General features: G+C 36.4%; 1 protein-coding gene across 3 annotated transcripts; it reads left to right on the top strand.

The window, feature by feature from the left end:
* Positions 1-45: 45 nt before the first annotated feature.
* PLK4 (polo like kinase 4) lies at positions 46-22,934 on the top strand. 3 transcript variants are annotated; one of them, XM_058192179.1, is made up of 16 exons: positions 46-263; positions 5,368-5,463; positions 6,091-6,186; positions 6,263-6,377; positions 6,998-8,027; positions 8,418-8,518; positions 10,088-10,434; positions 11,365-11,469; positions 11,727-11,829; positions 14,529-14,678; positions 16,835-16,962; positions 17,304-17,392; positions 17,517-17,643; positions 17,895-18,032; positions 19,829-19,935; positions 22,536-22,934. In XM_058192179.1, the coding sequence occupies exons 1-16, from the start codon at positions 234-236 to the stop codon at positions 22,633-22,635; spliced, it is 2,862 nt and encodes a 953-aa protein (XP_058048162.1). In that variant the 5' UTR covers positions 46-233; the 3' UTR covers positions 22,636-22,934. The 3 variants fall into 3 exon arrangements, with proteins under 3 accessions (XP_058048162.1, XP_058048161.1, XP_058048163.1); XM_058192178.1 differs by lacking the exon at positions 46-263 and adding an exon at positions 4,395-4,683; XM_058192180.1 differs by lacking the exons at positions 46-263; positions 5,368-5,463; positions 6,263-6,377 and having other exon boundaries at positions 5,570-6,186.
* The last annotated feature ends 1,256 nt before the right edge of the window (positions 22,935-24,190 follow it).

Raw genomic sequence — 24,190 nt, 5'->3', positions numbered from 1 at the left:
AGGAACCAGAGAGAGGAAATGACGTGTGACATCAGACGCAGCCTTTCTGGGCGAAGTTTGCAACGGCGCGATTTTTCAAAATGGAGCCCCGCAAGGAGGGAGTTTCTCCCCGACCCCCATAGCGGGGAAGGACAGGCCTCTGGACCGACAACCGTAGCGACAAGGACGCAGACGAGGCGGTCATGCGATAGTGGTAACGGATTACACGAAGGAGTGAGAGCATCGCCTTCACCATGGCGACCTGCATCGGCGAGAAGATTGAGGTGCGGAACGGCCATTACCCTATGGGCGGGGCGGACAAAAAGGATGGACCCTCCTGGCCATTCGCTCCTTGGGAAAAGATTGCGTCCAACCATTATCGGGTCGAGGGGAGGCAGGTTTTCGGAGAGATCCAGTAGTCCCATCTCACTTATCATGACAGATCCTGCGCAAAAGCATCACCCGTGCAGAACACGATTGACGATCAATTATTACCGGCTCAGGTCCCTTTCCTATATAAGAGCTTTTTCTTGTGGTTCTTTGTGGAAAAGGACTTCATTCTGTCTAGCCCCGCATAAACTGATAGTTGGGCGTGATCCCAAAACTTTTATTAAGCTTGACTCCAGGTAATTTCCTGGACGCGTCTCTGTTTTCTAGTCCGGAAATGATTGCCACAGCTTTATTCCGAGATGCTTTTTTAAACTTATGAATCTCAACCTGCTTAACATCTTTGGGATCAGTTGAGATCAGCTACTTTACTCTTCGTAAACAAAGCAAAATGTACCCTCCACTTCCAAATTTTTAAACCTTTGGGTTTAAGATAAACAATGGAAACAGTTTGGGCATCCAACAGCTGTGCAGTTTTATTATCCTGTGCAAATTATCCTGTGTGGAAAACGTTAATAACAATATGCCCGTGGCCTACTTGATTGTAAAAATACTTTATGAAGCATACCTTCAATTTTTCAACATCAATATTAGTTCACATTAGTTTATATAATTACAAATTACATCTATCATTTTTGTACTAAATTCTATTATAACCCTCTTAAATCATTCAGTTCTTGACAGATTTCCACATGAAGTAAGCCATTTTGTTCAACTATGGTTAGTTGAATAAGTTAGAAGTAGTGTATAAATGATTCTCTGCTTGCTTGATTTCCTAGTTAGGCTAGTCTTGATATTTCCTGGAGCTCTCCTATCCAAGTATTGAGCAGGCTTAATCTTAGATTTTTAATTTAGCTAAGATCAACTTCAGTCATTACAATCTTACCACACTCTTTTAAAGTAGACACCAGAGAGCAAGCTGAAATATTCCATAAAGTTCCCAATAATGTTTTGTATTTCATAATTGTGTGTGTGCGTGTGCATATGCACAGAGGGTATATACATACACAGATCAGTTTTGCTGATCTGTTTTGATCAGTTTTGCTGACAGAGATTGTCAAAGAGAAAAATGAATAAAAGAGTAAATATTACCAAGGAACACATGTTTATGTGATATTGATATTACCTTTGGTAATGCTCATCTGTTCAGTATGTAATTCTAGAAGTTCCTTGGAAGGATCTCTTACAGATTCTTGTTTAAGTCAATAGTACAACAAATAATCCCCTATTTCAGTCATCTTTCAACAAGTTATGAAAGCACAGCTGTTTAAAAGATGGCATATGCCATCTATTTGATTGGGGTTGTTCTGTTTTAAGCTTTTTTATGACTACAGATATTAAGATCAGATGTTTACAGTATTTAATAATTTGGGTTTGTGCAACTCTAGCATATAACAAAAAATAGAAAACATGTATTTACAAAATACTAATATTCACATATTGTTAAATTCAAAATGTATAGTGCTTATGTTTAGAAACAAAGTTTTAGGCTAATTGCAATTCAAGATTTAGAATACTAAAAAACTGAATCCTTGCGAAAATATGTGAAGCAGTTGCAGTAGGATGCTGAAAGCTCATCTGTCAAACCAGAGTTTTTATCAAAAATTGGATTCTTTGTAGGATTGTGCATGCTGGTATCAGTCAGTACTGCAAAATCTGAAACAACTGTATAATGGTGTAAAGAGCTTTTTTATGTTAAAAATTTGGCCTGTTGTCTTAACTGGAACAGGTAGCTGTGTTGGCAGATTCTCTTGAAGAATTAATCTTAGTTGTGTTTGTTGAAAATACAGAATGGAATATCTTTTGTGCTTACAAGCCTTTTGTTATATCATACAGTCACATAACTTTTGCAATCCAGCTATTACATTGGTGAGTATGTATAGAATAAAATAGAATAGGATAGGATTGAATTGAATTGAATTGAATTGAATTGAATTGAATTGAATTGAATTGAATTTGTATTGGCCAAGTGTGATTGAACACACAAGGAATTTGCCTTGGTGCATATGCTCTGTGTACATAAAAGAAAGATACCTTCATCAAGGTATAATACTTACAACACTTAATGATAGTCATAGGCTACAAATAAGCAATCAGGAAACAAGTATAAATCGTAAGGATATAAGCAACAAAGTTACAGTCATACAGTCATAAGTGGAAGGAGTTGGGTGATGGGAACATTGAGAAGATTAGTAATAGTTCAGATTTAGTAAATAGTTTGACAGTGTTGAGGGAATTATTTGTTTAGCAAAGTGATGGCGTTCAGGAAAAAACTGTTCTTGTGTCTAGTTGTTCTGGTGTGCAGTGCTCTGTAGTGTCGTTTTGAAGGTAGGTGTTGAAACAGTTTATGTCCAGGATGTGAGGGATCTGTAAATATTTTCACAGCCCTCTTTTTGATTCGTGCAGTATACAGGTCCTTAATGGAAGGCAGGTTGGTAGCAATTGTTTTTTCTGCAGTTCTAATTATCCTCTGAAGTCTGTGTCTGTCTTGTTGGGTTGCAGAACCAAACCAGACAGTTATAGAAGTGCAGATGACAGACTCAATAATTCCTCTGTAGAACTGAATCAGCAGCTCCTTGGGCAGTTTGAGCTTTCTGAGTTGGTGCAGAAAGAAAGTTCTTTGTTGCCATTTTTTGATGATGTTTTTGATGTTAGCTGTCCATTTTAGATCTTACGATATGGTAGAACTTAGAAATTTGAAGGTCTCTACTGTTGATACTGTGTTGTGTAGTATTGTGAGAGGTGGAAGTAGGGAAGGGTTTCTCCTAAAGTCTACCACCATTTCTACGGTTTTGAGTGTGTTAAGTTCCAGATTGTTCCGATCGCACCACGAGGCTAATCATTTAACCTCCTGTCTGTTTGCAGATTCATCATTGTCTCAAACGATGTCTCTAGAGCATGAATATTGTCAGATATCCAATTATATTCTATTAATAGCTGCAGTGTTTGACAGAATTGTTTCCCAAACTATGAAGAATATTTAGCCTGGTTTTTTTAAAAATAAATCAGCAGCCTATCTTACATAAATAATGTTATTTGTTTTATAATACTTTCTAGCTTATAACACTTGACTTCCATTCGTTTAGTGACTGTTCAAAGTATTGAAAAAAGCAACTTATGACCATTTTTCACAATTACAATTGTTGCAGCATATCCATGGTCACGTAATCAAAATTTGGATGCTTGGCCACTGGTTCATATTTATGATGGTTGCCAGTGTCCCAGGGTCAAGTAATTTATCCTTTTGCAACCTTCTGACAAGCAAAGTCAATGGGGAAGCCAGATTCCCTTAAGAACCTTGTTACTAACCGAACAGCTGCACTGATTCACTTAATAACTTGGCAAATATGGTCGTAAAATGGGGCACAACTCATTTAACAACTGTCTTGCTTAGCAACCAAAATGTTGGGCTCAATTGTAGTCATAAGTCAAGGATTACCTGTATTATATACTCCATCCCATCCTTAAATTCAGAGTGCTTTACAATCTAAAGCAGGTGTCGCCAGCCTTGGTCCCTTTAAGACTTGTGGACTTCAACTCCCAAAGTCCCTCAGCCAGCAAAGCTGGCTGAGGAACTTTGGGAGTTGAAGTCCACAAGTCTTAAAGGGACCAAGGTTGGAGACCCCGATCTAAAGCATATCCAAAAACTGACAGGAAAGAAGAAAAAAAGTTTCCATTAAACAATAGAACGACAGACTGCCCTTTAGAAAAGGCTGTTTTACTAAAGCTTTAGAGAATTATCCTACTCTGTGTATTATGTGTAGCGTATACACATATACATGTATGCGTAGCAGATTTAAAGTCTCTGCTTCAAATGAGATTCAGGCACTGGCTTCTTTCCTGAGGGAAAGAAGGGCGGTCCAACGCTCCTAAAGCATTGGGCTTGGTTTTAAAGTGAAGTCTCTACGCCACCCTTGAGATAACTTGACTCGGTTCTGTTGGTGGGCTCACTCCCCGTTGAAACGAACAGACTTGGAGTTCCGTACTTCTCGGCCGGGCGGCAATCGCTTAAACTACCGCGGGATCCCGAGGGGCAGGGAGGGTGTTCTGGCTTGCCCCCCTCCGGAGTTTTTCCTTGGCGGCGGCGGCGGCTGCTGCTATGGAAGCGGGTGTTGGACGCCGCGTCTCCCTCGGGAGCGGGAGAAAGGGCGGCAAGATTGCCCATCTGCATAGCTTCAGCTTCAAACCATTTAGTGGGCTCGACTCCCGGACAGGATGCCGCAGTGGCTCCTCAGTCTTCTGCTCTCTCCTCTGCCCGGCGACGGCGTATCCTGCGCCGGCATGTCCCATTGCTTGCCTTGTGAGAGCTCCATTAAGGTAGAGCACTGCCTAAGCAAAACCGCGGCTCTAAGATTTTTCTCCAAATTACGGACGGGCTAATTCTCTTTTGGAAGGGGATATATATATAGAGAGAGAATAAGTATCATGGAAATTGTGCGGCGGGAGAAGTGTTGAAGAAACAGGAGGTTTACATTATCCCCCCACAGACCCCCGCCTCCAAATTAGGAATTTCGCATGAGTTTACAAGTTTAGTCTGAAGGACTTTTCATTAGATCTTTTATCTCTTATTGATGCAAATGAGGAGAGAGTTGAAGGCTTCTGTAGCCAACTTTTGAAAAGTCGGTGGAATAGGAAAAGTTAAGTACCAAGCAAGCTGTGAACTTTGTAGAACAAATTTTTGTAGACTCAGAATTTGGTCCAACATTGTAGTCCTATTTGTATTTGTATTTGCCCTGGGACACAGAAGCAATTTTTTTCTTCCAGTATTATTATATTCTTACTTGGCCTCAACTTTATTTATTTTAAAACATTTCACTATTATTTTTTTGAAGTAAAGTTAACATGATTTTAAACTGTTAGTTAAATTTTAATACTTTTTTTCTCAATTTTCTGTAAAAATTCATTTCAGAATGGGAAAACATGCGTTTAGCATATTGAAAAATAGTGGCTAATATTGAATAAACAATAAATTAAGTAATATGATTTTTTTTTCATTTGTAGGATTTCAAGGTAGGGAACCTTTTGGGCAAGGGTTCCTTTGCAGGCGTATACAGAGCTGTATCCTTGAAAACTGGGCTTGAAGTGGCTATTAAAATGGTAAGTGACCAGCAGGGCAATAAATAGACTAATAGACAAATAAACTCCACATTTCATGCTTGATATTCTTTTATTTGCACCAGTTTGGCTGATTTCTGACTAGGACCTGATACTGGTAGAGTTTTAAAAAGAAAAAGGAAAAAAAAATGTTACTGGTTTGAATGTTGTCCTTCAGCATCTACCAGTTTAGAAACGATGTTTATTGCCACAGAAAACTTGCAGTGTAAAAGTATGTTACATTTATGTCCCAATCTGTTCCCCTCCCCCTTTGATTGCTATTTAAATTTAAAACAACAGTCAAACCATGTTTTAAGGTAAGAAGTTGGCTTTTGTTTTATGAGAAAGTTCATTATATTTCCATACATCTTACAAGGTATTTAAAGCAATGTTTATATCCAGATCCTAACAATATACTGGAAGTAATGCTGTTTTGATTCAGTTCATGTATTTCTCTGTGATCAAACGTGAGATTATAGCACCAAAACTCATTCAAAACTATGGCTTGAGAGTAAAAAAGCAGTCTGAATCTAAAATAATAGTGTTATTATTCATTATACTATTAAATGTGTTTGCTCATTCTTATTTTCACTTTTGTATATAAGCTGAAAATATTTGTTATCTTTTTAGATCGACAAAAAAGCTATGCACAAAGCTGGTATGGTACAAAGGGTACAAAATGAGGTGAAGATTCATTGTCAACTAAAGCATCCCTCCATACTTGAGGTAAGAAATTACCTTTAGAACTTGAACATCTATAATTAAGGTTTAGCTTGTTATAACTATTTATTTTTTTTCCTAGTTGTATAACTACTTTGAAGATAGTAACTATGTGTATTTGATACTTGAAATGTGCCATAATGGAGAAATGAGCAGATATTTAAAAAATAGGAAGAATCACTTTTCTGAAGAAGAAGGTAAGATTGTTACATGTTGATTGTATACAAAAATATATGCATTTTAAAACTTTTACATAAAAAATCTTTACTTAAATTTCAGAAATTGAAATTTTCAAATACAGCAATGCATTTATATGACATGTAAATATTTTGTACATTGAGTCAGATGCAATTTCACAATTAATATAATATAACTAATGTCAGCTTCAGAAGCAAACCAGTTTCAGAGTTTATTATTAGTAACATTTGCACAAAAAAAGAATGGGATTTCAGTGGAAAAAAGTCAAACATTGTTTTGCATATAGTGTAAACTGAATTTTGATTCTTTGCTCTGTTCTATAAATCAGAAGGTTTTAATTGAGATTGATAAGTAATAGAAGTAGCACTTATATACTGCTTCATAATGCTTTACAGCTCTCTCTAAGCAGAGTCAGCATATTTTTCCCAACAATTTGGCTCCTCATTGACCTCAGAAGAACGGAATGCTGAGTCAACCCCTGAGTCAGACAGAGTTGAGATTTTCTTAAATCGTATCTATGAGTTCTGTGAATGGGTCAGCTTTCTCTCTGAATGTATATGATATATATTTGGTATGAGAAAGACTTAAAGCATCCTGTATCTCTTTTTGTTCTATACAGTTCGGAACTTCATGCATCAAATTATTACAGGAATGTTGTATCTGCATTCCCATGGAATACTCCATCGGGATCTTACACTCTCTAATCTCTTACTCACCAACAATATGAATATAAAGATAGCTGATTTTGGGCTTGCAACACAACTGAAAATGCCTCATGAAAAGCATTATACAATGTGTGGGACTCCTAATTATATTTCTCCAGAAATAGCTACAAGAAGTGCACATGGGCTTGAGTCTGATGTCTGGTCTTTAGGATGTATGTTCTTTACACTTCTGGCTGGAAAGCCACCTTTTGATACTGACACAGTAAAGAACACTCTGAGCAAAGTTGTACTAGCAGACTATGAAATGCCAGCGTTTTTGTCAAGAGAAGCTCAGGATCTCATTCACCAGTTACTTCGGAAAAACCCAGCAGATCGTTTAAGCCTTTCATCTGTATTGGATCATCCTTTTATGTCCAGTGGTAGATCAGTAAGAAGTAAAGATTTAGGAAACGTAGAAGATTCAATGGATAGTGGAAATGCTACAATTTCTATCGCTTCCACTGCTTCTCCCAGTGTCAGTACAAGTGGCTGCTTAAAAGAAAAGAAAAGACTTTTAATTGAGCATCCACTTCCCAACAAAATGACAGTTTTTCCTAAACACAAGAGTGCTAACAATGTTGCAACTGGTTGTGGAAGCCTTCACGACAACCAGGGACTTCCAAAAAATGAAGTTGTCAATATTGGAAGGGGAAGAACAACACAGCTAATTGAAGAAAGACCTCATTCACGCTATCTCAGGAGGGCCCATTCCTCTGAAAGATCAGGCACATCTCACAGTCAGAATTCAGAAATATCAAATCAAGTGGAAAGGTGCCAGTCCTTGGAAATCCTCCCAAAACCAAGACATGGACTAATAGAAAATAAAAAAGATTTTTCTCCTGCAAATTGTTATCCTGATTTCCCAATTATATTTAAGGAGGACTTTCCCACCAACTGTGACTCAGTGGAAAAACATTTTTCACCGCCTATAAAACAACAGCCTTGGTAAAAATTGAAATCTTATTTTGATTGGGGTTATTTGGGTTTTCTGTAATGTATTATCTTTCTTTTACATTATGATAAGTAATGATTTAGAATCGGGTTTGCTAATACTTTCATTGCAGGTGTAATATTAGAAATGTACATTTCAGTTTGTATCCAATTACAGTTCAATAGGTGGACATCTTAAGCTGGAAACACTTAAATGTGGTTTAAAGAAATAAGCCAGTTACTTTATCAGTTTAAAATACAACTTCTGTCTGAAATAATTCTTTATATTGTATTATGTTGATTTATAACCTAGCCCATTAAGTAAACATATATTTAAAGATTAGCAAGTTACGTGCATGAAAATTAATGGAGAGTGCTTACAGGTGCTTATATTTTGTTTTTTAGTTCAGATTTTCCCTGTCCAGTGAAGACTAACAATGTTTTCTTAGAACTGAAGACTCAAACTGAAACAATGCATCAATGGCTTGGAAATATACAGCTTGGTGGTATGGATTTGTTTAATCTGAGTACATTAAATTTGTATAAAACAAGTAATTCTTATAATGAAAAGTTACAGGAAAACTATGTGGATATATCCAATAATGATGTAAAAGATAGAAAATTGCTTTGGGGAGGGTTTAAAGAATATAGGGGAGATTGTTTTGAAGAATAAATATTCTCTAGAGGAAGAGAAAGTTGCTTTTCTAAGCGTGTTGTGTACAGCAGAAGAAAGACATAGTCCTTGTATATATTCAAGCATACTTATATTGCAATATTATAGTAAGTTGTAATTGGGACAGGATAGCATGTTTGATATTAATATGAGTCGCTTTATTATTTCCAAATATTTTCAGGATATTTTGAAATATGTATAGTTTGGGGGGGATGAGTGGAATAACAGGGAACATATTTTATACTCTCTGTCTTTACATCTGAGTTGAGATATGTTTATTCATCCTTAGCTGAATTCCCAAGTTTGATTCCTTGATTATAATGCAGAGTTCTGGAATGTAGGAACTAGCTTTTACTTGATACAAAATGTTTCGATGTTTGAATGAAAACAAATAAGTGTTCCTGAATAGATTACATTATAATTTGAAAATAAGAAAAAAAGAGTAGTAACTACTCTTTCAACCAAAATTAGAATTGTCCACATCTGTCCTTAGAGCTTATTACTTTAATTCTTAAGTAATACTTTTTTATCTTTCAAAACTTTTTAAATAAGAATAATAATAAAAAAATTTATTCTCTTCAAAATGTTTAGATATTGCCTGGAAATATATATAATAAATAATTATTAGCATTAGTTTATATGGCGGAATAATAGGAATAATAGTTTATATGGGGAATAATAGGAACAGACGGGAAGGAGGAGTTTTCTTTCCACTGCATCACATTACAGCAGGAATTGAAAGAATATAACCGTAGAACTGTAATTTAAAACTATGGTAGTTAAAACTTAAGCATCTTTAATTAGTAGGAAATCTTTAGGGAATTGAAACCAAGGATAAACAGTTAGGATTATCTAAATCTTTGGATAATGCTCTTTTCAATTATTGTTCTTAATTGTGTTTCTACTTTGACAGAAGGGATGTGTTGATTTGTATACTTTATCAGGATAGTTGTTGGGATTTATTTTTACCACTCCCTATCCATATGCTTATCTTGAAAGGAAGAACACATATAATTAGGTGTTTTTTAATGCAGGAGACTGACAGAAATCTGATCAGGGCATATATATACCGAATGCCGGAGAATTCAAATTCAAATTCTAAGTATTGTCAATGGAAATATGATTGCTGTTCATTTATACTTAGGAAAGCTGTTTACACAGTTAAGAAACCTAGTTTATCAGTTATATAATAATATATTCTATCTTAATCAGGTAATTTAAGTGGGAATTGAACTTTGTTGAACATTTTCGTATTTGAATTAGACAGATTAAAATTATATGCTGTATCAGTTATGAAAGAGTTAACCTGATTTATTTTTAAAATAAAATATATATTTTTTGAAGGAAAAATTCAATAACGATGCATTTCCAAAATGATTAAAATGTTATTTTGCTACTTCAGGTCAGGTGCCAGAACCTTCATATAAAATAAATGGGGATTGTCAGTTCTATCTTGGTATGCCTCAAGAGGCTCTAAAGACAGTGAGAAATGGTTCACAAAATAAAAATTCTCCTGATTCTGCACCTACTGTGGGACCACAAGAATTAAGAAAATATACAGCTAGACTTCCAAGTAAAACTGAAAAGGCCCTGCTAGCACCTGCATTTGGTCTCCATCTTGTGTCTGAAATCAAAAACAGAGACAAAGAATCACAGTATGGACACCCAAAACCTTTCCTGCGAAATATCGTATCTCCTCTGAATGCTCATAGACTGAAACCAATAAGGCAGAAAACAAAAAATGCTGTGGTAAGAACTTTGTACATTTCTAAATAATATCTCTGCAGAAATAAAAAGTAAAATAGAAAAATAATACTATTATAGAAATTACTTAGAAAAATAATGTGCTTATAAATATAAGCATGCTTAAATGTGTCTAAATTGCTAAAGTATAAAATAGTGTTTATGATTAACATTCTTTTTTCTTCTAAAATATTGAACTCCAAACATTAAGCACTACCTGTGACTAGCTCTGCTCTTTCATTGAGTTAAAGTAGGTGGGTACAAACAATAAATACATAGATTCAATTTATTTCTGTTGCTTATAAGCAGAGTGCAAACTTAGTTCCCAATGCTACAAAACCTGAACCCTCAGGATTTCCCTCAGTGGAAATACAAATTGAGTAAGAAGTTCTCAGTGGAATATGAAAATAAAATTAGTGCTGGCTAAACTAGCATCTTTATGCAGATAAATTTCTGTTCAGATTCAGTACCTAAAAAGGTAACATTGGTATAATCTTGCATGTTTTTGTGGTGCTTAGTGACTATTTTTTGGAATAACAGCAACAAATATAACTGGCTTTAATGTTTCTAATTGGATTCAAAAGGCTTCTTCTCAATTCTTAATTTTTAATTTTACATCTGTCTCTGTTTGAGTGCTGTTGTTTTATTTATTTTTTTCTTCTCATCTTTAGTTCAAATCTCTTGGTTTAACTCTCATAATATTTTTTGATCATATTCTTTTTTTCCTACTAATATCCATGTTTAGTATATTGATTGTCATAAAACTGTAATGACTTTTCAGTGACATAAAAGGATTTTTTCTGTTTAGGTTGATAGCAATATGTAATATATTATAAATGACTTTTTGGCACTATAGATATGATGCATATTTGGTGAAGGAAGTTCTTTAGATTTCTTGCACTATATTTATTTTGTGATTTTCAACATATTTTCTAGGTGAGTATTCTAGATACAGGAGAAGTATGTATGGAATTTCTAAAGGAATATAATTCACAGGAGTTTGTAAAAGAAGTACTAAAGATTTCTTGTGATGGAAATGAGGTATATTAATTTCTATTGTTTCTAATTTAAATATTACTAAACTAAATGTTTATGCCAACATTACCATATTATGTAGAATTCAGCTGAAGATCTTAAAATCTCTAAATCTGTGCCTGTAAAATTTGCAGATGATGTTGATCAATAAAAATAGCAAAGCATTCTAGAGAAAATTAGTTTGAATTGAGAACCTATGCGGTTTTAATTTGAAGTACTCTGTTATCTTTTAGTTTAATGAGACTTTTTTTCTTTATATTAAGGTCACAGTTTACCATCCAAATGAAGGTATAGGTGTTCCTCTTAATGACAGACCTCCGGCATCTCCTGAGCACCTAAATGTATATAGCTTTGATAACTTGCCAGGTAATTATAATTTCTTTGAGTCATTTAGAATTTGTTTTTCTTTTAAGATCACATTTTTGGATGGAATTTGTGGCAGGAATCAGACTGACGCAGAGTGAAACCTGGAACAAGTGGAAGTGATTGATCAGCATGTATTAGTACACTGCTGATTGAGGATAAGCCAGTAATCTAAAGAATTAGGATTTACAGTGATGTCTTATAAAGTTATAAAATGTGCAATATAATCTTGATAACTTTCTATTTTTTCTCAACTCATTCAGTTTCCTACTATCCTCTGTGTCAGCAGATATATAAATATACACCGCTCTAAGTATGTGTGTGTGTGTATGAATATTTATATGAATCATCTATCAATTGCATACTGACGCCTTTTGAAAGTATTGATGCCATAACCATAACTATCTTTCAAAAGTTTTTTTCCTTAACTGCTTTGAGAGATATAATTACTCCCATTAAATAAATAGCTTTTTAAAGGCATTGTTGTCACCAATTTTGTGCTTCCAAAAAATACTTTCTGTTTATTACATGAGATGTGAAAGTTCAGGTAAAACCTCTTACACATACTCTCACTCGCACAATGCCTTTTGTGTATTCCTATGGCCCTGATCTGTGCCATACCTCTTATTCATGCCCTCAGTATATCATCCCTGACCTGCACTGTGCCTCTCATGCTCCCATCTGGAACCTCCTGCACTCACACTGTGCCTCCCTCACACTGTCCAACCTTCCCCTACATCTCCATGTATCCCCTCGCTTTCTCGCTCACCTGGCAGCAGTGACTTACTTACTTTCCTGTGGCCTATAACTTCCTGCCAACTTCCTCAATGATTTTGGTTGTGGGAAGCCAATGATTGCCTCATTGGTCGCATCGACCATGCAATTCATTTAACAACAGTAATTGGGGCTGCCGGGATTCCCATCACTAAGCAATGTGGTCACATTTTACAACTGCATTGCTTAGCAATAGAAATTCTCGTCCCAATTGCTATTGTAAGTCAACAATTACCTTTATGTTAATATGCAGCAACTTACTAGCCTACCTGCATTGCTTTGCAGTACTAAATTTAAATATTAAAATAAATTCTAGACTTTTTAAATGAAAATATTGAATTACTGGAATAAACATTAAAAGTTAAAGGACTTTTGCTAATACTAACCTTGAACTAATTGAGATCAGAATTTCTGTCACTAAGTGGTCATTAGATGAAACATCATGTAACTGCATCATTTAGCTATGGTAATTGTGGTAGTCCCAGTTGTAGTCATTAGGCCAGGTTCTCATGCTTCTTCTGCCTGTCACACTTCTGCTTCAACTCTCCCCAATCTCTCTGCCTCCCTCGATCTCTGCCCTTTAGGCCATCCTCGCTCCATCACCGCTTATCTCTGATGCCCCCAACTGACCTTGCCTGTTTTCTTCTTCCTTCTTGGTACGGGGGCTTTGTCAATGCCAGGCTTGCTGCCACTGCATCCCCTTCTCTGGCAACTAGTTTCCTGGCTGGCCTGTCCCACTACAAACAGCAGTTTTAGCCTTCTGCACATTCCCACCAGCATGTCTGATCTGTCTGCTGGGGCTCTTTGTGCCAGACATGGCTCATTGCCTTCCCTGCTCCATTAGTTTCAACCCCCTGCCAGCCAGGGAATATGCACATATGCTTGCCTTCACCCCTCACCATTGCATCTCCATAAGACTATACAAACTTGTACATTACAAAGCAATAAACAAACTTGCTGAATCAAATTGCTTCAGCAGGAAGTTGTTTTGCACAAAATGAGTCCATTGTTGTCTACTGTCGCTGGTGGCAGTTTGCCATTCTTGCCATTTCGGATTGGAATGTTCCAATCCTGCATGAAGATGCAAGTTGTACATTACCCTGAGCTAGAACTGTTCCTCTTCCATGTATTGTGTTAGTCAGGTACCACTGAAGTTTCTTTGACTTTTACAGTTCTTTGGACAGAAGCTTGTTATCTTGACCTGTCTCTAGGAATAACTTCCTTCCTTCCTTCCTTCCTTCCTTCCTTCCTTCTCCACCTTCCCTCTGTCTCACCCACAATTACCCGTCTTAAATATATGACTCTGGGCAGATAACAGTATTTAAACACAGAATTAAAAACATAGCAAATCAATAAATAATATATATGGCTGCCAAGGTACAAAATCAACCAACACATCAATAGAGGTAGCTGTGATATGGGTTCAACCACATACTTGGCTAAGTAGCAAAACCAGGTCTTCATGGCCTTAGAAAGATCAGCAAGTCAAATTCCCAAAGGGAAGATTTATCAGGAGCACTGCATATTCCTAGAGGCTGATTTATTTATTCTGGCAATTTGTTCAAAGTTTTTTTTCAAGTGGCTTTAGTAGGCACTGTGTTATTTAAAGTTTACTGCCTCATGCTTTCTGTATAATAAGTAAGGTTACCACAATGATTTGTGCATTTTCTTATCAATTTAAAATAACAGCAATACATAAGCATAAATCTGTATATGAATGAAGTTTGGAATTATGGCCCATAGGAGATATATCAAAACAAAGGAAGGAAAAGAAATGAAATGAAATATGGAATGATTTACATATATGGGAAGAAGAGCGTAGGGGAAAATGATATTCTTGTTTTTCTTAAGTTAAACTCAAGATATATTTGCTTGTTATCAGTAAAAAGATAAACTGAACTGTAGCAATTTTCTTTTCTTTCTTTTAGAGAAGTACTGGAAAAAGTATCAATATGCTGCCAAATTTGTGCAGTTGGTAAGATCCAAAACACCCAAAGTTACCTTCTATACAAGATATGCCAAGTGCATGTTGATGGAAAATTCGGCTCCTGCAGATGTGGAAATTTGTTTTTATGATGGTACATATCCTTCAGTTCTTCTGCACATTTCCTTCAACTGTTAAGTTTGTAATTAAACTTCCTTAACTTGTGTATTTAAGGAATTTTGCTAATTTATTCATCATACACTAAATATACAAAAACTCTTAATTTAAATTAATATATTTGTATATTTGAATCTGTAGAGATTCTCAGTCATCCACGTCATGGTTGTCCCAAAGGTGCTTTTTCAGGAGGCAACTCGACTTTCTTGTTTTTTCTTTGAAGATGTTTTCCTTTCATCCAAGAAATCTCTTCACCTCTAACAGGATAGGGAATGGAAGGATTTATATTCTAGAGGGTCATTGAAGCACTTGGTGCTTTATCTGTATCCTCAGGGTCACCTGATTAGTACTCCTGGTTCCTATAGTCTGCAGTTTACAGGACTACAGGAACCAGGAACCAGAGAAACCTCCAAGTGCTTCAACAATCCTAAAAGGGTGCAAATGACCAGCTGTCTGCAAGGAATCTTTCCATTCCTCACTATCCTGTCAGAGGTGAAGAAGCTTCTTGGATGAGAAGGAAAACATCTTTAAAGAAAAAACAAGACAGTCCAGTTGCCTCCTGAAAAAGCATCTTTGGGACATATTTGGCTAACATGCTGGGCACTACTAAATATGTTTTTCTTGTGCTTTTATAGCAATATCACTTAGACATTATATACCATTTCATAGTGGAGACCATTTTTTACTTAAATTACTTAAGGAATTTTTTGTTTTATAATATTCAAAAGTGATTGTGATTATTATAAAACTTAATCGTTTGAAAATTAAATGTTAGTATTTACACTTTTTTTTGACCGACCTCTGCGTGCAAATGACATGGCCATGTGTAATTCAAAGTCCCTTTAAGTGGCCTTCAGAATCTCCTCTGATCACAATAGCTGGAAACTGGCAGAAATTTCCTTTTTCAGAGAAGCAAAGTTAAAGGTTTTTTTAGTTTTCAAACTCCTTCAGCAAAATGTCCACATGCAGCTGATCATTGGAGGTAATCCTCAGGTTTCAGTGGCAACAGGGAATGATTTTCTGTTGCTAAACAATCTGGTTGCCAAGTGCAACATTGCGTCACCATGTTGCTTAGCAGTGGCAATTCCAGCAGTCCAGGTTGCTGTCATCGAGCCAGGATATTGCATGACTGCAACTTCTGACTTCCTGCTAGATTCTCCGTTGGTTTTATTTATTTATTTATTTATATTTTTATTTATTAAATGTCTATATCATCAATTATGCTGCTACAGCAATTCTGGGCAGCTTATAATATAATAAAAAGTTAAAAAGTGCTAAAAACAATTACAATTAGAAAAATTGAATAGAGAGTTAAAACTTAAAAGCTAATGAGCAGCTGGGAAGGGGGGAGAATATTCTCTACCCTGTCGGAGTACACACATATCCCACCACTGTACACACATATCCCATCACTGTAGCAGGTCCCTGTTGGGACCCCAGGCCAAGTTTTTAGGCTCTTCTAGAAGGCCAAGAATGTGGGGGGGTGGCCCGCATCTCTGATGGGAGAATATTCCAGAGGGCAGGGGTCACAGAATAGTTTCTTTTCTTGACCCTGCCAGCTGAAATTCTTTCGCCTACATGATCCGAAGTGGGCCCTTTCCATTGGAATGAGTGGGGTGGGTTAGTCCCATTGAGGTAAGGTGGTTCCTCAGATACCCTTATATAGCTACTCATGTCACTAAACAAGTAACTGAGCAATGTAGCAGTGGGGGAATATCAGAGTTGGTGACTGTGAGGATGCTGTGATATCTGGAACTACTAGGACCTATCATAAGTACCATTCATTCAGTGCTTTCATAATTCTGAATGGACATTGGAACGAGTGATCATAATCTGAGGACTATCTGTAAAATATTTCCTAACATTGATTTAAAATCATAAAAGAGAGCTGCTATTCCTGTGCAATTTTTTAATAGGATGTTTTGAAGGCAGTGAGAAATTTGTATTCCAAGGATTCCCCCCCCCCCCCAATATTTATTATTCTTCAGGCAGACAGATTGTATTTGTGTTTTATTCTGGTATTGAATAATATTGAACTGTTGGAAATTTTCAACTGTAATTTTATTTTCTTTTAATATACATCAAAGAGTATGAGAGTACCTTTTCTCTACTTGACCATTTTTTTCCTTCTAGGGGCAAAAATACACAAAGCAGCAGGAGCAATACGAATAATTGAAAAATCTGGAAAAGCCTATACAATAAGAGAAGAAAATGAAATTTTACAGAAGGATATACAAATATATGTGCATCATGCAAATGAAGTGAGTATTGTTTATATTTTTAAAAGTGGAGGTGTGAAAGTGCATTTTCCAATTCATCTATTTTGTTCCAGCTCTATGTTTAAAAAACTGTAAGAATTTGTGATAGACAGTTGGGGCAAATGAATCAATGAAAAATAATATCAATTGGTGAATAAATAACTTTTAATAGATTGATCACTTTCAGATATATAGCTTTAAATTGCCTTTTTTATAGAATTATCAACACTTTCCACTGTTATTGCTGTTGTCCGCTGTACTCCTATTCCATCATAAAGGAACAAAACTACATTATCAGTGTAATTTTAATGTGCCTTTATGTATTCATTTCCTTATTTTAATAGGCTCATCGCATTTGCCTTGCACTAGAAACTGCCATTCTGGCAGAAGAAAGAAGTGAAAGTGTTCCATTTTTCCCCATTATTGTTGGTCGGTAAGCTGTCACATTTGGTGTTCTTTATTTTTCAATATAATTGCTTCTCACATGGCTGACACTTTCATAGAGATTTTCATTTATGCTTTCATGTAGAGCTAAATATATCTTTTCTCCACCTCAGTAAACCAGGAAATCCTGAATCTCCAAAAGCTTTATCAAGTACAGCCCCATCTTTGATGAGTGCAGCTTTGAAGAGAAATGTTGCCAAATCTGAATCTTCAACTCAAGCATCTAATATTAACCTATCTGTAAGTAAGCAGATGCAGATCTTTCTTTTATTATGAGATCTTTAAGTATATATACTGTACATTTAAATTTTAATTTTGGTAACTGCCCAAGATTGTTTAGATAGACCCGAGCAATAGTGTTAGGGTGCATAAAGACGAGATTGAATTCCTGGCATATAGCTAATGAAGTTAAATTATTTTCTTAAATACTGAAACCTCTGGCAAAGTTTGATCTGTTATTGCAATCTTATATTTCCATGAATACCTTCTAGATATGTTATGAAGGATCTGCATTCACAGAAGCTCCATCTGAATCAAAGAGCTCTTCTGGTAGCTCCAATGACTGTGTTCCACATTCAGCACAATTGCTAAAGTCTGTTTTTGTAAAGAATGTTGGCTGGGCTTCTCAGGTGAGTCAGTAATTCACTTCAGAAAAACCCCAGTCAGATTTATATGATCACAGTGAAGGTGGAGGAGAGAGCAAGTCACAAATTGATATGTAAAGCTGTAACTCTATTCCAGGGTTGAAATCTAAATTTTGCTACCTACTCTGTGGGTGTGGCTTGGTGGGTGGGTGTGTCCTGTGACTGAGTGGGCGTGGCCAACTCAATGTCACTCACAGCCATGCCCACTCAGTCACAACCCCCCCACCAAGCCACGCCCACAGAACCCAGTAGGGAAAAAAAATTCTTTTCCCTTTCCTTCGCCACCTGTTCTCCCTTCACCTAGGCCCCGGAGCAGCCACCTGCCTCAACGGGGTCGGGGAATGTACCATTCCCCGACTCTGGCTTTTCTCCGGAGCTGCCGCCCACTCACTGCCCGCTCGCCCTTCGCCTTTGGTCAGGGGACGCTCCATTCCCTGAGGCCCCGGAGTCGCCCCCTGCTCGCCCGGGGTCTGGAATGCACCATTCCCCGACACCAGCCTTGTCCCGGAGCAGCCGCCCGCTCTTCCTTTGCCACGCAGCATATACTTACTTTCTTCCAGCGGCTGGCTGCCGGGAAAGGCAAGCATCCAAAAGTTACCGGAGTTCCTCTCCTTGAATATGCCACCTTGTTCTATGCGCTGGCTGCGCAAGCGCACACCCAACCTGCCACTGATAAATAAATGAAATAAACGAGTGCGCTTGCACAGTCGGTGCATGGAAAACACAGCAATGGCGGCGGCAGATTCAAGGAGAGGGACTCTAACTTTTGGACTCTTGCCTTTCCTGGCAGCCAGACACTGGAAGAAAGTAATATATATGCTGCGTGGCGAAGAAAGAGCGGATGGCGGCTCCGGGACAAGGCTGGTGTCTGGGAATGGTGCATTCCTCGACCCGGTTGAGGCAGGCGGCAAGCAGGGGGTGGTTCCGGGGTCTCAGGGGAATGAGGTATCCCTGGGCCCTGACCAAAGGCGAAGGGGGAACAGGCAGCGAGCGGGCGGCGGCTCCGGAGAAAGACCAGAGTCGGGGAATGGTGCATTCCCTGACCCGGTTGGGGAAGGCGGCGGCTCCAGGGCCTTGGGGAATGGGCCCCGGCCCCTGACCTGAGGGCGAGCAGGTGGTGAGCTGCCTTCCCGGTGTTCCGGTGTTGCGAAGGCTGGACTGCGGGCCGTGGACTGGTTCGGGGGTTTGGCCAGCCAGCGATTGCTACCGATCGGCAAACCAGAACCAAACTCCACTACCTACTCACCTGATCCGGTCTGATCTGGTAACATTTCACCCCTGCTCTGTTCTCTCTCTGCCCATGTTTTGAAATTTGCTAGAGATTAGGGTGTAGTTAATAGTAGAACATAATATTACCATTGGTTTCTTATTGTACTTGATATGTAAAAATTGCCAGGATTACAATGCATATGAATAGGTGCATGAGCCAGTATATAATTTGCCAAAAAAACTGATTATACCTTGCCCAAATAGTAGGCAACACTATTTGCATTGAAAAATGAATGCAATGATTTCTATCCAATGCAATGTTTTGTCTACAGTGGAATGAGTTATTTCTCTGAATAAATCACTACTTTGAGACGAAACCAAATAACCAAAATAATGGAGATTGCTTCTCATTTAAGCCTGAAGCCAGGTCCTAATTATGAAACCACTTTAATATAATGTAATGGCCTTACAATGTGAGGTACTTTTTTTGATTATCAATTCTTGTTCAATGATTAAGCAAACAGCTATTTTTTAGACTTCCATATATGAAATAATCTTTTTTTCCCTTCTAGTTCACAAGTGGGGCAGTATGGGTTCAATTTAATGATGGATCCCAATTGGTTGCTCAGGCTGGCGTTTCCTCTATTACTTACACATCTCCAGCTGGTGACACAGTTAGGTATGTGTCAGTTTTGTTATTATTAAGTAATCCTTCAATAAATATCAGTCTCTAGACTTCATATTTTCCCATTTGATTTCTAAGCAAGAGTGTGGGGACTGTGCAGATTTTAGTATGTGGGAAGTTCCAAGCAAGGTGATTTTTGTAAAGTCAGTGTGTCAATTTTGAATTTAAATTAAATATTAAAATTTCAGTTTGCAAATTCTGATATTTTGTTTTTTCTCCATTTGTTTTTCATCAGCTATCTGTTGTACTGCTAAACTGTTATATAATAAATTATGTTTAACAAATCTAAATTAGAATTAAGAGAGAGAAAGAAGACACCCCCCCTAAAAACAATAAAAATAGGAAAACCAATAAACAATAAAAATGTTATGTGGGTATGTATATAGAGAAAAAGATTTAAATGTCAAATTATTCAAATGCCAAATTATATTTTTCAATATCATGATTCAATTTTTAAATGAAAAATTAAATCTAGACTGCCCTGAATCATATAGTTTTTATCTTGCTTGTCCTTTAACACTGAACTAATTCAGAGGCAAAATTAAAGAAAGTAATTAAGTCGGAGGTGCTACTCACTTACCTTCCCTATCAGTTTGTAAATGTGAGCGCATGTATGCACATACTATATTCGCTCACACATGCCTCCTCTGCACATGTGCACGGCCTTCCGCAAATGCTCTTTGGTCACGCATTGCGGGTGGGCGGAGCCTCCCGCAGTCACAACTACTGGTTCACCCGAACCAGACAGAACTGGCTGAATCCCACCACTGAATTAAGCCACCCTTGGAAACATGACACATAAATGTCTTCTAAGAGTACAAGAGCCACCTTTTTACAAACTCTTAATTCTAAACCAGTTTGTTCAATCTGAACATTTTTTAAATGAATGGACAGTCCTCCAATTATACAGTAATCTCCAGATTTTTGATAGTATAATTCATGTTCTGAAAACTCACTTTCATGTAAAGACTAGGAAAACAGGGAACATATATTATAATCCATTAGTAGGCATGTGTTGAAATGTGACTTGAATGCTTTGTTTGCACTCAGTTGGAATTATTGAGCTGAAATAATCTGTGAAGCCTGATTTATATATAGACCAGCAAATATGATTAAAGCAAACTATAATAATTCAAAATTCTTAAAACTCTTAATTCTTAGACAAACTTATTTAAAGACACAATTCCTGACTTGTATATAATGACAAAAATAGGAATCTGCTAGTGAACTGTCACTAAGTTTTTGTTGACTCCCCCTGCCTTTGCTTGGGGGTAGCAACTGGATAACTGCTTTCTTACAATATGCATATATACTTGTGCAGAAACCAATGTTCTACGATTATGTGCAAATTCATCTAGTGGTTGTGTTTTAACATTAAACAACAAAAACTCCTGATGTTACAAAACAGCAGTTGAGGAATCAATTTTAGAAACTTCCAGTATTTAAAATATATTTATGTAGGAGAAATCTGGGGGGGAAAATGTAACCTATTTATGGTTAACGTAACTTTAATTTACTCACTCCTGATTTTTGAATTTGTACCACACCCCAACCACATTATTGTTCACAGTGCAGGTTACATATGGTTGACCAATTTTTGTTCTCTATGTGCAAAATACAACCATAACATACAATTGTTAATTTTTTTTATCCCTTATCTTTTGCCTGAAAGTGTGGTTTAAATCATTAGACCATTGGTTTCATTTGTTAATGAGATAATAGTTCTAATCAAAACATTTAATGCAAGAGATGAAAGCTTGTGGACTCCACTTTGATCCTCTTCTAATTTACCTGATTTTTTTAAAATGACTTTTAATGAAACAAAATTAGAAAACTGGCCTGCTGCAAAGCAAAGCACCAGCTTTCATCATATTTAGTAGGAAAATGCTTTCGGGGCTCCAGAAAGGTACTTCAGGAGAGAATAGCCTAGGAAGCTAGTTCACAAATGAGTTCTTAGTAACTGGTTATGCCCGTCACCATAGTTGTCATTTCAGGAGTTTATTCTTCACATATGCTCATGAAATCCAATATTGTCTGGCTCAATGTGGTTGTTTCTCCATTTTAAATAAATTGAATGAATTAGAAATTACCATCACCTAGCAAGATCAGGAATGGAAACTTTTTAACCTTTAGATACATGAGTAATTAATTCCTGGCTAATTCTGCCTCATAAATGAAGATCCTGCTTCCGCAGGTGGATTAATATCAGCTTTCCTAAATTCTCTTCAGTGCCAGAGAATATTGTAAAGAATCTCTTGTGCTTCAGAGATCTCCATCTACTTTGTAGCTGAGGTCAAACAACCCGAGTATCACTATAGGTTAGCCTCCTATCCTTCCATTGGACTGAAACATAGTTGGGAATCCATTGTCAAACCATTTTAGGTTTGCAGTACAATTTAATACAGTTTTGAGAACTAAAACCTAGCCTCCCCCCCCCCCCAATTGCAACAGAGTTCATTACAATTTTGCTTCCTTCACAAGTATTCAGTGTGGTTCTTACTTATTGTAAGATTACTTCTCTTACATACTAGAATGATGTAAAATAAAAAGTGTTATCCCAAAAGATTAAAATTGGAATATTGGTATCTTCTTAGGTATAGAGAAGATAAGAAACTTCCAGAATTCATCAAAGAAAAGTTGCACTGTCTATCTTCCATTCTGGTAATGTTTACCAATCCAGTTGGCCCTCACTGACAAAACTGTGTATGACAAATTTAAATAACCCAATGGTAATAAATTCTTTTTATACTCACAATAATAGACTTTCCTCAAAAAACCTAGACTGGTTTTTCCTGACTGGAATTAATGTATATTGTTCTACTTTTAAAACATTAAAGAAAAATTACTTGCATTTCATGTAATTTATAGAAAATCCTGTAACCATCTTGGTTCCCCACCCCACAAATGTATATATGTGCATGTTCTGTTTTCGCAGCTCTCAAGAAAAAAACCACCTCTATTACAATATATGCCTGTAAATATTTTGTATTTTATGCTATTTTCAGATATGAAAAGTATTGTTTTATGATTGTTTTATATTTTTGTAACTTTTTAATGCAATATCCCTGCAAAAGTGTTAAAAAATAAATGCAGTGATAATTTAGATCCCTTGATTTATTTAACACAAGTGTCTACATATGCACAGTAATACTAGTTTACTAATAAAACTCTAATCTACAGTAGAATCCATACGTTTTGTACACTTGCATGCACCCCAAATAACAGGTTTATAATGGTTCTGGTGTTATATTATTTAATTTGGGAAAGAAATCTATTGTGACTGAAACATTCCTGAAGATGTTCTGAACATTCCTGAAGAGCTGTAGGTGTGTATTGTAGTTTAAAGAGAAATTGAAAGTTGAAACAGGAATAATAGAACTAATGTAGTAAAAAAATGTTATTGAGCCAACAGAAGTATTTGTCTTGCTTTCTTTGCATTGGAAGTAAAAGCTGATATAAAAAAGCAAACAAGGCTGACAAAAGAAACCCCCCCCTTCCTATAGCACTGAAAGAGTTCTGGAGAAAACAATAATCTGGGTCCCAATTGTAAAAGTTTCAAAATAAGGAAAAAGCAGGTCAGAGAATAAAATATAAATTAGGCAAATTTTATCACAGATCCGTATGATTTTATTACCTAGCAGTTACCAGTATCTGGCACTATTTACTTATTTGGGACTATATTATATTTAATTGATCAATAAATAAACATCACATATAATAAAAACTATTATATATTTATAAACAACCATATCCTATGTTGAGGAAGCAGCACATTTCATGACATCAGACAGGATTAATTGCAATTTCTCTCCTCTAAAACTTTTTTTAACCTTCATTGTGAAAACAGGAAGCATTAGGATTTTATTAATATTCTCAACTGTATTCTTTGTGAAGATTACTGTAAAATACATTGTTTCACAAATTAAAAAAAATGAAAAATAGGAGAAGGAATTTTTACCACAGCTGTACAGTGCTTCAGTTTGAATCTCTATGGTGCTTCAAAGTGGAAGAAAGCACTAAAATAGTAACTACCTGCCAAATTTTGAATTAATCCCATTCTTTTCCAGGATAACAGCTGCTCTAAAATGTTGCAAAACATATACTAGAGACCAAACCTGAAATACTGTACAGTCCTGGTTTTTACATTGTTGACTATTGGTAGACAGTTCAGTGAAAAAAACATGGAAATGAGAATATATGCATGTATATTATACATAGATCAGAAGAATATAATGTATTTTATTTGATT

The sequence above is a fragment of the Ahaetulla prasina genome, chromosome 8 (assembly GCF_028640845.1).
Source record: "Ahaetulla prasina isolate Xishuangbanna chromosome 8, ASM2864084v1, whole genome shotgun sequence".
Taxonomy (NCBI): Eukaryota; Metazoa; Chordata; class Lepidosauria; order Squamata; family Colubridae; genus Ahaetulla; species Ahaetulla prasina.
This window is presented reverse-complemented; position numbering and strand designations above follow the sequence as displayed.